This window comes from Rana temporaria, chromosome 2, assembly GCF_905171775.1.
Source record: "Rana temporaria chromosome 2, aRanTem1.1, whole genome shotgun sequence".
In the NCBI taxonomy this organism is placed as follows: Eukaryota; Metazoa; Chordata; class Amphibia; order Anura; family Ranidae; genus Rana; species Rana temporaria.
In genome coordinates, this window is record NC_053490.1 from 261,580,534 (window position 1) to 261,594,722 (window position 14,189).

The window sequence follows — 14,189 nt, forward strand, 5'->3', positions numbered from 1 at the left end:
GTGCAGTGACAGTCCCAGAAGCGCACCTCCTTGTGGGTCTCCTTAAAAGTGTGCCCCAGTCTCAACAGGCAACCTCCTTTGGTTGCCCTTAAAGGACCAGGGGTGATAACTTGTCCTATTGACAAACATTCCCTAAGGCTTTGGGACAGCTTAAAAGGGTTGTATGGCTTCAGGGTTTAAAAAAAAAATAACAAACATGTCATACTTACCTCCACTGTGAAGTTCGTTTTGCACAGAGTGGCCCCGATCCTGGTCTTCTGGGGTCCCTCAGCGGCTGTCTCGGCTCCTCCCCGCAAGTGCTAACCCCCTTCATGGGAAGCTCTCTTCCAAGGGGGTTAGCTTGCGGGCGCGCTCCCGTGATATAGCCGGCAGCTATAGCTGCCAATTGTATCACTCGGCCCTGGCACACCACGTCATTGGATGTGATTGACAGCAGCATGAGCCAATGGCTGCGCTGCTATCAATCTCCAATGACGAGCCGCCTCAAGCAGGGGGAAACCATCGCAGGAACGAGCCCAGAAGTTTCGTGGCTTAGGTAAGTAAAACAGGGGTTGGGGGACCCGAGATTGCAAGGTGTTTTTTCACCTTAATGCATAGGATGCATTAAGGTGAAAAAACACAAAGCTTTACAACCCCTTTAAACGTAGACATAAATTAATTTCACCATGCATCCCTTTAATGCGATATTAGGTAACCCAATGGCCCCCTCAAGCTATAGCAACTCACAATCATTCATTATCTAACTTTGTCAAAACCTTTATTTAACCACTGACTTCCTGAGGACTTGGGCATTATCCCATTTGAGACTCTCAAGGGAAAACATAAAATTAACTCTAGAAATTTTCATTTAGAAATATTGAACAACATTTCTTGCAATCATGAAAATGCAAGAAAACAGTCCTATCTTGCCATATACCATTTGAAGTAGCCTAATTAAACAAGTCAGGAGGCCATGGACTCAATAAATTGGTATATTTCAGTCTTCTTATGTTTTCAAATGGGAGAGAGGCTGAAATGGAAATGCAGTGGAAGTGGATTGGAACTGTAATTGTATGCATTGTATTTGTCTGTCTCTGTTTATTGTTTCTTTTTTACTTTGATTGGAAAATTAGATTTGTTATAATAAAGGAAAAAAGTGATTATAAAAAAAAGAACTGGATGTTCCTGGAAGTTTTGTCCAGGTAATAGTGGTGGAGACAAGTTAGTAGATACTATTCCCCTGGTACCTAGTCCCTTTGAGAATCTCCAATGCAATCCAAACTTATTTCCCCTTATGTTTCAGAGATTGCCAAACGGGGCACATTTGGTGGGACTGCCCGAAAGTAAAAAGGTTAGTATGTGGCTTGTGTATGGCTAGCTCAAGAAATCCACAACCCTTCCCACTCTGTGCCAGACACCCTCTGATACCTATACTTTTTTTTAGCATCATTTCCACAAAGTCACTGGAAATAATCAATTTTGCCTAGTATCGGTGCCAATTTCACACTCAAAATCAAGCCCTGTGCCTATGCATTGCTTAGGTATGTATAAGCACCAGCAGATGCCAAGTAAAGTGTGAAGGATGACTTGAGTTTTTTTCTCCTTATTTACAGGTTTGCTTTAAGAAAAACATTTTTAGATTTATAGTATCTTTATTACTACATGAGGCAAAACATTGACTCATCCTCCTAAGAAATTTCGTTTCCCTGAACGTTCTCTATAGACACTTCGGTGAACAGAAATTTTAATTATTATAATGTAAATGACCTCTTAAATCTTTTGACATCTTATATTTGCATACGCATGAAAACAAAAAGGCTTGGTCATAGCAGATTTGTTTATGTATGAAATAGTTTGAATCTTATAATGATCTAACAGAAAAAAAAATAATTACAAATGTACAGTATATATCAATGACATTATTCACAGCACCAGCTAATAAATCACAGAGATTCCAAAAAATGTTCAATATATTTCATTTACAATAATCATATAAAAATATTTTCAGTGTAAACTGAAAACTACTATCATATTATTCAAAGTTTTACATAAGCCTTTTTTTTTTGCCACACCACCTTAATCAATATAAAGCATGGAAAGGTGACTTGTAAAGTAAGATATAATATGAAATACATACAACTCCTTTTCACCAAAACAGTCATAAAATCTTACCTAAAAGAATTTTTTTTACAGTTTTTTTAATTACAGCAGCTCAGAATATCACTAGGTAGTCTGTGTCAAAGTATGAAGGTTAGCAATTCCAGAGTGCTAAATGCTTGACAGATAAGAAACCTCTAAGCTTGTTATGTTTTCGTATAGCATGTACTGTATAGAGAGAATACCTTGAGGGACATTTATCAAGAAACCTAACAACAAGATTCATTAGAAAATTAGATTCCAAAGAGAAAAAAGAAAATTAGATTCAGATCAACTTCAAAGTATAAGAGTTAGCAATTTCATAATGCTAAATGCTTCACAGTACAGAAAAAACACAAATAAAGCTTGTTATATGTTATGCATGTTGTATTTGTGGTAAATACCTCGAGGGGCATTTAACAAGAACATTAAACAATTAGATCCAGATCTTTTGCAAATCATGATACCTTCTTATTTGGCAACAATTTTGCAACTTCCCTGCATTAAAGCTGAACTCCAGTCAGCTTAGAAAAAAAGAGTTTGAGTGCCCCTCGTTTTGTAAAGGGTAATATGATTGTTTGGTCTTGGGGGACATAACAGAGAGGAACACTTGGTTTATCCCTTGCTTCTGGAGGGTTCCTCCTCCATCTTTTTGCATTCGGAACTGGTTTCACAAAACCACTCCTCTTCTCCTATCGTGGTGTCACACCTTGCCTGATGTTATCATGTAGGACCAATTAAATGGAAAAGAACATTGGTTGCTTGGGAGGGAATAAGGAAAGTCTTCATTATATCCACCTACCATACTGTATTATTTTTCACCCAATACAGTCTTGCAAACCAAAGTCTGAAGTCTCCAGATTGCCATTAATGAATTCTAGAGGTAAATTTGTCTAAAGCTAGCCAAAGCCTAGTAAACCTGTGGACTAATCACACTACCTGAGTTGACCCCAGGTCAAGAGCTGGTGTCTACTCCCATTTTGTGATTATCTTCATAGTTTCTGAGTATCCTAAAAAAACAAGCACTATATAATACAAATATTAACCACATTCAGCCAGATATCAACCGTGGAAATTGAGCCCAATATTGGCGTAATAGAGTGCCCAGGTTCTGGAAATAGGCTATACAGTAGAAAGACCTTTGGAGCATGCAAGCAAGCACATGAATGTGCAAAATCCTGGAACATGGGCCATCGAATAATGTAAAGTAACCCACAGGCTTACTTTAGGATATCATTAGCAGTGGGGCAATGGCTAGTGGATCTCTCAGCTGCAAGGTGAGCCAAGGTAGTGTGATTAGTGTGGACTAATCACACTACCTGAGTTGACCCCAGGTCAAGAGCTGGTGTCTACTCCCATTTTGTGATTATCTTCATAGTTTCTGAGTATCCTAAAAAAACAAGCACTATATAATACAAATATTAACCACATTCAGCCAGATATCAACCGTGGAAATTGAGCCCAATATTGGCGTAATAGAGTGCCCAGGTTCTGGAAATAGGCTATACAGTAGAAAGACCTTTGGAGCATGCAAGCAAGCACATGAATGTGCAAAATCCTGGAACATGGGCCATCGAATAATGTAAAGTAACCCACAGGCTTACTTTAGGATATCATTAGCAGTGGGGCAATGGCTAGTGGATCTCTCAGCTGCAAGGTGAGCCAACTAACCATGATAGGCACAAATGGCAGTCTGCTTAAACTGCTTCAACATTTTTTGAACCTTTATTGTATAAGGCTACTGTTTAACACGTTGTATATTTATGTCTTCTTGATTTAAATGGGATAATAAAGTGCAAACTTACAAAAGGTACAATAATATTTACAAAATGTATACATTTACACTTTTTAGCATTCAAATAATAATGCATTATTCAGCCAAGTCCACATTTTACCCCAGCATCCTCTGAATGATCACAGTTGTGGACATTCCATCGGATGTAAGAGCATTGAAGTAAGGAACTTTCATTGCCATGACATTTAACATTGTCAATGAAGATAATACCAGTTCCCTGTCCATACCATGCTTCTCCCCAGGCATTAAAAGGTGCTTCACAGCCCAAGGATCGACACACCACCTTTGCAGCCTTCATGTCCCATGCATCGTCACAAACAGTTCCCCACTGCAATAGGAAAAATATTTCCACACGACCTTCACACCGGTGGCTTCCATTCACTAAACGGATAGACCCTGGCAAAATAAAGCTTTTTATTCATAATTTTACTCTGGAATATCCATGTTTAAATTATATTAAGTTATTACTACTAAATTACCACGTATTGTTTTTCATAAACCGTTTCAGAAGTCATTGATGTCAAATCGCATTGCCAAATTGGACCAATGTGAACCTAGGCTTAATGTGGCATTCAGCAAACATTCACTGCAGGTGAAACACATGCACCAAAAATATTTACCTGCAGTGAATGGTGAATGTCACATTCACCGTTGTTTAAATTTACCCCCATTGACTAATTTACATACCTAATGTTTTAATTGTTTTTAAGGACATTTGTAACTTTATTTGGTGCACCATTTTAATAAAAAAAAAATCTGTTACTTTTAAATTACAAGCTGTTAAATGTGCAGAAAAGTGTATGTGTATGTATATGTATATATATATGTGTGTGTATATATGTATGTGTATATATATATATATATATATATATATATATATATATATATATATATATATTTTAATACTGGGTAATTACAGTATTTAACAGATGGCACTGCAGATACCATTGCAACATTAAGATGGCAGTGTTCTTCTGCAAGAAGAAGACTTTTATATTTTCAGTGAAGCTTCCAGCCTGCATGTGATCACTATTATCCACATGATCAAGAGTCAACGTGTTCCCCATTGTCAGTGGAGTTCAAAAACCAAATTGTTGGCTAGTGCCTTACAAAAATGGTGGGGTTTATAAATCCTCAGCATGGGATATCATGGTAGGGAGAGTTTATATACAGACCGCAGACAGGAAGAAGTTATGCAACTAGGCATTTAGATAGAAAGATTATATTTATTTTCTTTTGACTTGACAGGCTAGTGAGCCTAAACTTTAAAGAATGGAGCTTCAAACTTTTCTTAGTTTTGGACAATGTGGTGAAGGGTTAGGCCCCGTACACACGACCGAACATGTCTGCTGAAACTGGTCCGCGGACCAGTTTCAGCAGACATGTCGGTCGTGTGTACGGCCAACCGGACAGGTTTCCAGCAGACATTTGTCCAGCCGACCGGTTCCGGCGGACAAATGTTTCTTAGCATGCTAAGAAACATGTCCGCTGGAAGCCTGTCCGTCGGACATGTTCGGTCGTCTGTACAGACTCACCGTACATGTCCGATCGGCCGCCATCCCTCGCATGCGTCAAAGTGATTCGACGCATGAGCGGAAGCATTGAACTTCCAGGGCCGCGCACGTCGCCGCGGCCACGTCACCGCGTATCGTGTACGCGCGGATTTCTGTCTGATGGTGTGTACAACTATCAGACAGAAATCTCCGGGCGGACATGTCCGCTGAAAACGGTCCGGCGGACCGTTTTCAGCGGACAGTCCGTCCATCTGTACGAGGCCTTAGAACCACTGCCAGATTTTTGCAGAAAGTAGGAAAAGAGAATATCTCTCCCCAAAAGTGGAAATTCTACTTTTGACAACTCACCCTATTAAAAAAAGGAGAGTGAATCTCCCTGATAGAGACACAAATAGTAATAAAAACTCTGACAGAAATTCTAACCCTTTCCCAAAACTAAAGCAAAATTGTTTTGGCTGTAGTTTAATACATTATCTGATTTATACAAGGTGAGGCTAATAAGTTCTTACCCTCGCCATGATATAGATGTGCTAGGGATCTAAAATGTAGCAGGTTTATAGGTGGATATCTTAGTAATATATATGCCAATTTTTGTTTATGTGGGTCGTGGTGAATTAGTTATAATGAGTTAGAGCCAAGAGAAATGGATTAGGTGTCATGTCGCACAAAGTTGAATACTAAGCCATGATTTGGTTACTCCATCTTCAATGGAAATCTGCCCAAATAATCCATGAAGAGATGTCAGCTGTGCATGGAGAGGATTGTCCATCATATGAGACTGTCAAACGATGGAAGAGAGAATTCAAGTACGGTCACACAAATATACAGGATGAACCAATGGAAGGTCGCCCATCAACTGCCACAGAACCAAGTATGGTGGCGAAAGTTGAGCAGCTAGTGCTTGAAGATAGACGAGTGACTATTAATTTCTTAGCTAGGGAGGTGAACATTAGTAGGGGGTCAGTTTACAACATATTACATAACATCTTATATATGAGCAAAGTGGCGGCACATTGGGTTCTCAGGATACTGACACCTTTCCAAAAACAGCAACGAGTAGAATGTGCACAAAGCATATTGGACCTTTACCAACTGTCACTTTTGTTTGCAATTGTGGCTATAAATCTCTGCCCTATCCACCTTACTCACCTGTCCTGGCACCTTTGGACTTCATCCTGTTTCCAAATCTGAAGCGTCATTTAAAGGGGTTGTAAAGGTTTGTTTTCTATTTTCTAAATTGGTTCCTCTAAGCTAGTGCATTTTTGGTTCACTTAACTTTTACTTCGATTTCCCTTCTAAGGGGCAGATCCACAAAGCACTTACGCCGGCGTATCTCGAGATGCACGTCGTAAGTGTAAATATGCGCCGGCGTATCTATGCGCCATATCCACAAAACGAGATACGCCCGAAAACTATTTTTTTCCGACCGACTTAATTTAGAACATTTAGAAGGGAAATCGAAGGAAAAGGGTAAGTGAACCAACAATGCACTAGCTTAAAGGAACCTATTTAGAAAATAAAAAACAAACCTTTACAACCCCTTTAAGGGGAAGACGTTTCCACAATGATGAGGCAGTTATTACTGAAGTCGATAACGGTTTTTCCTTCAAATCAGATGTGAGGAATGTGTAACCATAGGAGGTGGATATGTAGAGAAGGAAGAGTCAGTGGACTAAATTTCAGATCCCTAGCACATCTGGATCTTGGTGAGGGTAAGAACTTATTGGCCTCCCCTCATATGATATGAATGTGCATGATCTTTTATTAATTCAGATTTAGAAGCATAAATAGAAAAACCTTAGCATACATGCAATTTGACAGAATTGAGGTAACCACTTCAGCTCTCTTACTTTGATGCACCTTATGAACAATTTTACATTTCCACTATGAGCTGTTTATTTGAGAATTGTTTTGTTCGGGCCCTTTTCACACATGCGAAATATGTTCGTATTTCATCCATCCGTTTTCGGATGAAATACGGACATATATGTATCCCTATGGTATAGCAGGTGTCAGCGGATAAACATCCGCTGACACCCAATCTCATCAGTCCCCGCTATGGTCCGTTTCTGCAGACGGAGGAAAATCCTATTTTTCCATCCGTCTGCAGATCGGGTGAACACGGACAGACGGTCCATGTTCATCCGATCCCCCCCCATAGAGGAGAGCGGAGATCTGACAGGGCGGTCCCTGCACAGTGTGTGGGGACCGCTTTGTCATCTGCCGGCTCAGCTGGGATAAACGGAGCAATCCCCGCTGAGCAAGCGGATGAGACATGTATGGGATCCGTGAGTGTGAAAGGACCCTAATTACTTAAGATAACAAAATAATACATACATTGTTTTAAGGGACAAACTAGGTTTTCTTTTTTCAATATTGCAAATATTATTTTATTTTCCTAATTTTAACCGGGGTTAGCTTTAAAGTAAGTAGTGTTACTGTAAATAAAAGTATATATTTTATACTATAACTTGTACCATTTAAAACTGACACCAAATTCATGTTTGTGGTACAAAACATGGCAAAGTTATTTACAAATGAAAAATGTGCTTTTTTCGATTTTGCACATTTTTGTTATGTGACACTTAAAAAACAACAACAAAAAAATAAAAATGATGAAAAATGTTAAAGTTTTTATAATAAGAATAAAGAAAAAAACTGTAGAAAAAAGTTAGCAAAGGGAAGAAATGGAGGAAGGAGGTAATCAGCTGATTAAGGCTAACATGAAATTTTGTTTTACCTATAAGGTTTCTTTAACAGATTTCTTTAACAGGTTTCTTTAACAGGTCACACCTTTGAACTACATATGAATAAAATAGTAAATACAATGTAACAATGCAATTGTTACACTGTAATACTCAATGACACTTGCAGACCAAAAAATTATACTCTGTTTTAGAGGTGGAGCCGTAAGGGCTGAATAACCCCTGCCCTCCTATGGGTCATACTGCAACAGCAAGATCTTCCTAAATTCCACCAGTCAGGACCACTCAAAGTTAGGCCCAGCAATCACATCCAAAGCCATACTCTTCACTCGCAATGGCAGGGCAGCCATCAGAAATTTTGGGACCCCTTACACTGCTTTAGGACTAGGTCCCCCGGGCCTGACTTCCAACATTCCCCAGGGTCCATGCATTGGCCAACCCATTGAATCCGCTGTGAATGGAGAAAAATACAATTTACAGCTTACACATACTAGATGTGGTGGCTGCATTACACACCTCTTGTATTAGAGTGCCCTCAATCTGGATGAAGGAGCAACAGAGACATCTTTGGACAGCAGTCTGAGGGGCAGGGAGGGGGGTGTTACTAGCCATCCCTGCATGTTACACCACTGGCTGGGAGTCAGGAGCCAGTGCAGGGGCGAACCCCAGCGGGAGTTGGGACTAGTGTAGGGGGCAGAAAAGAACAAAAGGTAGGTGCCAACTTGTAAGGGGCCAGGAGTCCTGAGGGACTTGATCCCTCTAGAAGCCTGGGCTCCTCAGGACTCCTGGGCCCCTTACATCTGTATGGGCTGTACCCCCCTGATGGCGGCCCTGCACATTGGTGTTCAGAAAGAATATGCCCATTGGTTGGAGGATTTTGGTGGGGTCCATGTTCTGTTTTGGTACAATAAAGTTGCATTGAGATGCTGGAGATCCTGGTGTATGTATTTTAAGTGAAAACAAAACAGAAATTGCCCTACCATAATGTCAGACTATGTTCCTGTCAGCCTGGAAATTTTGAGCTTTTTGGTCAACCTTTATGCGTGCCAGCTTTTCCTAGTCCATTTTCCATAATAAAAAATGAATAACATACATCAGAATGAGTAAGACTCAAAAATAACAGCCACAGTGGCTGTGCAGGCCCAGAAAATCTAGCAAAAAAGAACTCTTCAATACAGTCTCAAAGAGATGTAAGAAATTGTCATGTGATGTTAGCAGCAATGGAATCAGCAGATTTTATAATCACTTTAATAGTAGATCCCAGCACATTATGTAATAACGTTTTATACTAAGCACTGGTGTAAGTGTTTTTTAGAGAAGTGGATCAATAATTTCAGTATGACTATGCACTACTGGATGCAAGATCTGGAAACACATACCATCTTTAGGGGGTGTTACAGATTCAGTTGTCACTTCAAAGCTGCTCCCTTTTGAAAACAGTTCCGATTCCTTTAAACCTATGAAATAAATATGTATTTATACAACTAATATTATTGAAAATATCACAATGTCCATTTGGAATAGCTTTTTTTGTTTTCTGTCATTTTTTTGGAATATTTGAAAAATACTGTAAATAGTAGCAAATAAAACACACAACAAAAATATATTATTTTAGTTTCTGTATGCAAAGGGGGAAATTGAGGCATGTCAGTTTTGCTTTAAATAAAATCTTGCAACTAGGAATGCTAAAGTGAAAACAAATTGCCAGTTTTTATGAAAAGTAAATTTCCAGTGCCTTGTTTGCAGTGGTGTGCCCACCCTTGCATAAGTGTTTACATCGTTATAAACAAGACTGAAGCTCTGTTCAGATTGCATTGCATACATGTTAAATTCATCAGTTAATGTAAAAAAAAAAGTAAAAATTTGAACGTTTGTATGTCCTGTTTGTTTGTGAACCATGTACAGGTATATAGTATATATTGGAAAATGTGGTACATCAAACTAAATATAAAAGTGAAAGTTTTTGTCTAATGTGTTTTCCATTGGAATCAAGACGCACCTGACTGCTTGTCATAACGCATCAACACACATCAATGCATGTCAACTTGCTTTAATGCACACTGATGCAAATTGACTCGTCATGCATTATGATGTGAATTGACATCTAATGTAGAATGCACTACAATTTTCATTGAGGAAAAATACATTAGCAAACCTTGCATCAAAATGTAAAGGTCTCTAAAGGATTTCTTGAGTACCATGGTCAATGATGTTAACAGTAACTCTCAGGAATATTAAAGTTGACCATAGACTTAAATTTGGATTTATTAAGTCTGGAACAGACGGAATCTGGAGCAGCTGTGCGTGGCAACCAATCAGCTTCTAACTTTCATTTTCAAATCTTAACCACTTACGGGCCGCCCGTGGCAGGAATACGTTGCTACTTTGAAGAGGAATACCATTGTTATGGTTGTAGCTAGCTACCATAACCATGGTACCCTTTTCAAGAGCGGGTGGTCCACTAACAGATAAAAGTGGTCTCTGCAGCAGAAACGCCGACAAAATCACTTTTATCGGCGACGGGGCCCCCTCCCTCCCGCCACTCTCCGGAGCCGTCGGTAGCGGCAGAGGCGATCGGATGTTGTCCCTGCCTGGGTATGGAAACGAGTGAGAGGAAGATGGCCCTCACCCGTCTCCATATCATTGCAGGGCGGAAGCAACGTCAAAACGTGACTTCCGCCCATTTCTCCAGATTCTGTCTGCTCCAGACTTAGTAAATCCAAAATGTCACTTGCACCCATTGCTCCTAAAGGGACATTTTTTTTTTTTTTTTAAATGACATAAATCTTTTTTTTTTTATTGCATTTTAGTCTAAATATGAGATCTGAGGTATTTTTGACCCCAGATCTCATATTTAAAAGGATCTGTCATGCTTTTTTTTCTATTACAAGGGATGTTTACATCCCTTGTGATAGGAATAAAAGTGACCCAAAATATAAAAAAATACGCGTTTGGGTGCAGAAGCGAACGCATACGTGAGCAGCACCTGCAAATGAAAACGGTGTTTAAACCACACATGTGAGGTATCGCCGCGATCGTTAGAGCAAGAGCAATAATTCTAGCCCTAGTTTACTCTGTAACTCAAAACATGCAACCTGTAGAATTTTTTAAACTTTGCCTATGGAGATTTTTAAGGGTAAAAGTTTGTCGCCATTCCATAAGCGGGTGCAACTTTGAAGCGTGACATGTTGGGTATCAATTTACTTGGCGTAACATCATATTTCGCAATATAAAAAAAACTGGGCTAACTTTACTGTTGTCTTATTTTTTAATTAAAAAACTTGATTGTTAAAAAAAGAGTGTGCTTGTAAGACCTCTGCGCAAATACGGTGTGACAAAAAGTATTGCAACGACCGCCATTTTATTCTCTAGGGTGTTTGAAAAAATATATATATAATGTTTTCTAGCAAAAAAAGTTTTTAACTTGTAAACACCAAATCTCAGAAAGAGGCTCGGTCCTTAAGTGGTTAAGTAAACAAGCTGAAATTAAAAACAGATTGGTTACTATGCACAGCTGATCCAAATTCTGTCTGTTCCAGTTTTAGCAAATTCCCCTTAAAGTATATGTAAACCCAATCACTAAAATCTCATAAAATATTTAAAGCCCCACTCCAGGCTCTTGTTAAATTTATCTATGCAATCAAAGAAATAAGAAAAACCTTATTCCCCGCTCCCCGGGCAGACAGCACTCTAATATGCTGCCCATAGTGATGAGCTGAATATACCTGGATTTGGTTTGAGGTAGTTCGGGTGCCAAATCTGAATTTTGTTGAAGTTGATGGGAGCCAAATATTAAAAAAAAAAAAAAACATGTTATACTTACCGTCACTGTGCAGCACATTTTGCATTGAGTGTCCCCGAACCTGGTCTTCTGGGGTCCCTCTGCGGCTGTCTCGGCTCCTCCCCGCAAGAACTCAACACCTTCATGCGAGCGAGCACGCAAATCAGACCACTCTCGGACCTTTCTGGTTGGGTAACGTTTGTGTGTGTGAATGTGTTTGTGTTTCCCTTCACGGGTTGGACTGTGTGTAGATATGGAGAATTCTCTGGAGTTCTATGCGTTGACTCCTTGTGGGCGACCTGGGTCAGAGGCGCATGGTAGGGTCAGATAAAACCCAGAGAAGAGAAGAGACGAGGAGGGTCTCTTAATGAGTGTTTTGTCTATTGTCAAATCGCTTCTATCTACGTAGATAAGTGGAGACTATTCTTGTAAATCTGCAGATTTGTTGTACTATTTGTTTTAGAGGCAAGAGGGTATAGGCACAAGTAGAGAAGAATGGCCAGTCATTATGGGCATTAAATTAAATAAATGAATGAAGGGTGATATGCCTTCAGATAATGCCCAAAGTCTATACTGAGCCCCTAGATAAATGGGTAGAATGGACAAACGGAACAGCTAAACCTCTTAAAATATGAAAGGACTTTTGATTTACAAGTATGGCAAACTTTTCTGCACGATTATGGCCCACAATTGTGCAGTGAAGGAACATGGAGAACAGCTTGCACATGGGAGACAGTAGGAAATCAAACTGGCTTGACGGAGATGGTTAATAAAAGTACTGCCCAAATTTACTACGTTTGGCCAAAAGACTCTGTAGAGGAGGATCCCCCACCTTATGTGGCTGCCAGTTTGGCTTTAAGGGGTCCATCCACAAGAATTAGATAAAACACACAAAAGATGAGCTGGGCAATATATTAGAGAGCAGAGGTTTAACAGCCCCATATCAACCTACAAAGAGGGATTTGGCTCGTATCCTAGAAACAGATGATTGTCATAAATCAAAAGGCACATATGCAAAACTAGATCTCTCTAAACTTAAATCTTTGGTCACAGAAACAGAGATAGACTCTGAACTTCCGGAGAAAACCATAATTTCCAAATTGTGGCAGCATGATAAAGAGAGTAGGAAGGGAGATGCCACCTCTTCTGCCCCTGTCATAGAGCAATCTGTTGCAGTTTATCCTGTCAGAACCCAATTTTTTTTTAAGGTAATGCTGTTGACAGTAAGTCTCAAATTAAATGGCATGTACCTTTTAGTTCCCAAGAAATGAGAGCCATATTAGAGGGATTGGGAGACCCTAGAACAGTGGTTCTCAAGCTGGGGGTCGGGACCCCCCTCGGGGGTCGAATGATGATTTGCCAGGGGTCACCGAACCTGGGCTGTTCCTGAAGCCTGCACCACTCTCCCAGCCTTTTTGCAGGCTGCCCAACAGGGCTTTCCCTGGAGCATGTGGCTGCCCAGCCGGGCTATCCCTGGAGCCTGAGGCTGCCCCGCAGGGCTGTCTCTGGAGCCTGTGTCCGCCCAGCAGGGCTATCCCTGGAGCCTGTGGCCACCCAATCAACCTCTTCAGAGCGGCCCATTCAGTTCACGGCATGGCTGGGGGGCAGAGACTAGGGGTCAGCTGATTGGTTAAGAATGTAAAGTGGGAGGGGCTGGAGGAGACCCTATCTCCTGATTTCGGTATTGGTGTCACTGCTACGAGGCACCACAAAGTCGGAGACACAGTGGAGCCGAAGACACAGTGAGTAACACTACCTGTGATTACAGTGGCCCCACTACAGTTCTCAGATCAGCAGATGACCTTGATCAAGAGCACCCAAGCTGGCTAATCAGAACTTCCCCCCAGCACTGCCACTCATCCCATTCCCCCCACCAAGGAGTAAGAGAAGGAAACAAAGAATACATGTAAGGGAGAAGAAAAGAAGGGGAGGAACAAAGAAAAAGGGAGAGAAAACAAGAAAGATGGCTAGAGAGAGGGATGGGGTAAAAAAATAAAAAATTAGGATAGAGACAGATAAAAGGGAACGAAGGGAGAACAAAGAGAGTGGTACATCCTAAAGCGTACCATAAGGGGTTTTAATACGGTACAAGTGGAAGGGACTCAAGGAGCGCTAGATGTCCGTTGGTTAGGAGCGCAAATTACTTGACTTGCCTTGGGTGCTGACAACCCGTGCTACAAAAATGATTTTGCTTTTAGGGGTCCCCACAACTTGGGAAATTTTATCAAGGGGTCACATCACTAGAAAGGTTGAGAACCACTGCCCTAGAAATAATCCAA

At 40.4% G+C, this 14,189-nt stretch overlaps 1 protein-coding gene across 1 annotated transcript in view; it reads right to left on the reverse strand.

Annotated features, from left to right (window-relative positions):
* Nucleotides 1-307: 307 nt before the first annotated feature.
* SSC4D (scavenger receptor cysteine rich family member with 4 domains) overlaps nucleotides 308-14,189 on the reverse strand; it is a 67,347-nt gene continuing 53,465 nt past the window's right edge. Inside the window, exons 9-11 of the mRNA XM_040336863.1 lie at nucleotides 9,509-9,586; nucleotides 3,435-4,306; nucleotides 308-3,054 (exon numbers count right to left, since the gene is read on the reverse strand). Of these exons, the coding sequence (XP_040192797.1) occupies nucleotides 3,990-4,306; nucleotides 9,509-9,586 (395 nt within the window). The 3' untranslated portion in view covers nucleotides 308-3,054; nucleotides 3,435-3,989. The remainder of the gene's footprint in view (nucleotides 3,055-3,434; nucleotides 4,307-9,508; nucleotides 9,587-14,189) is intronic.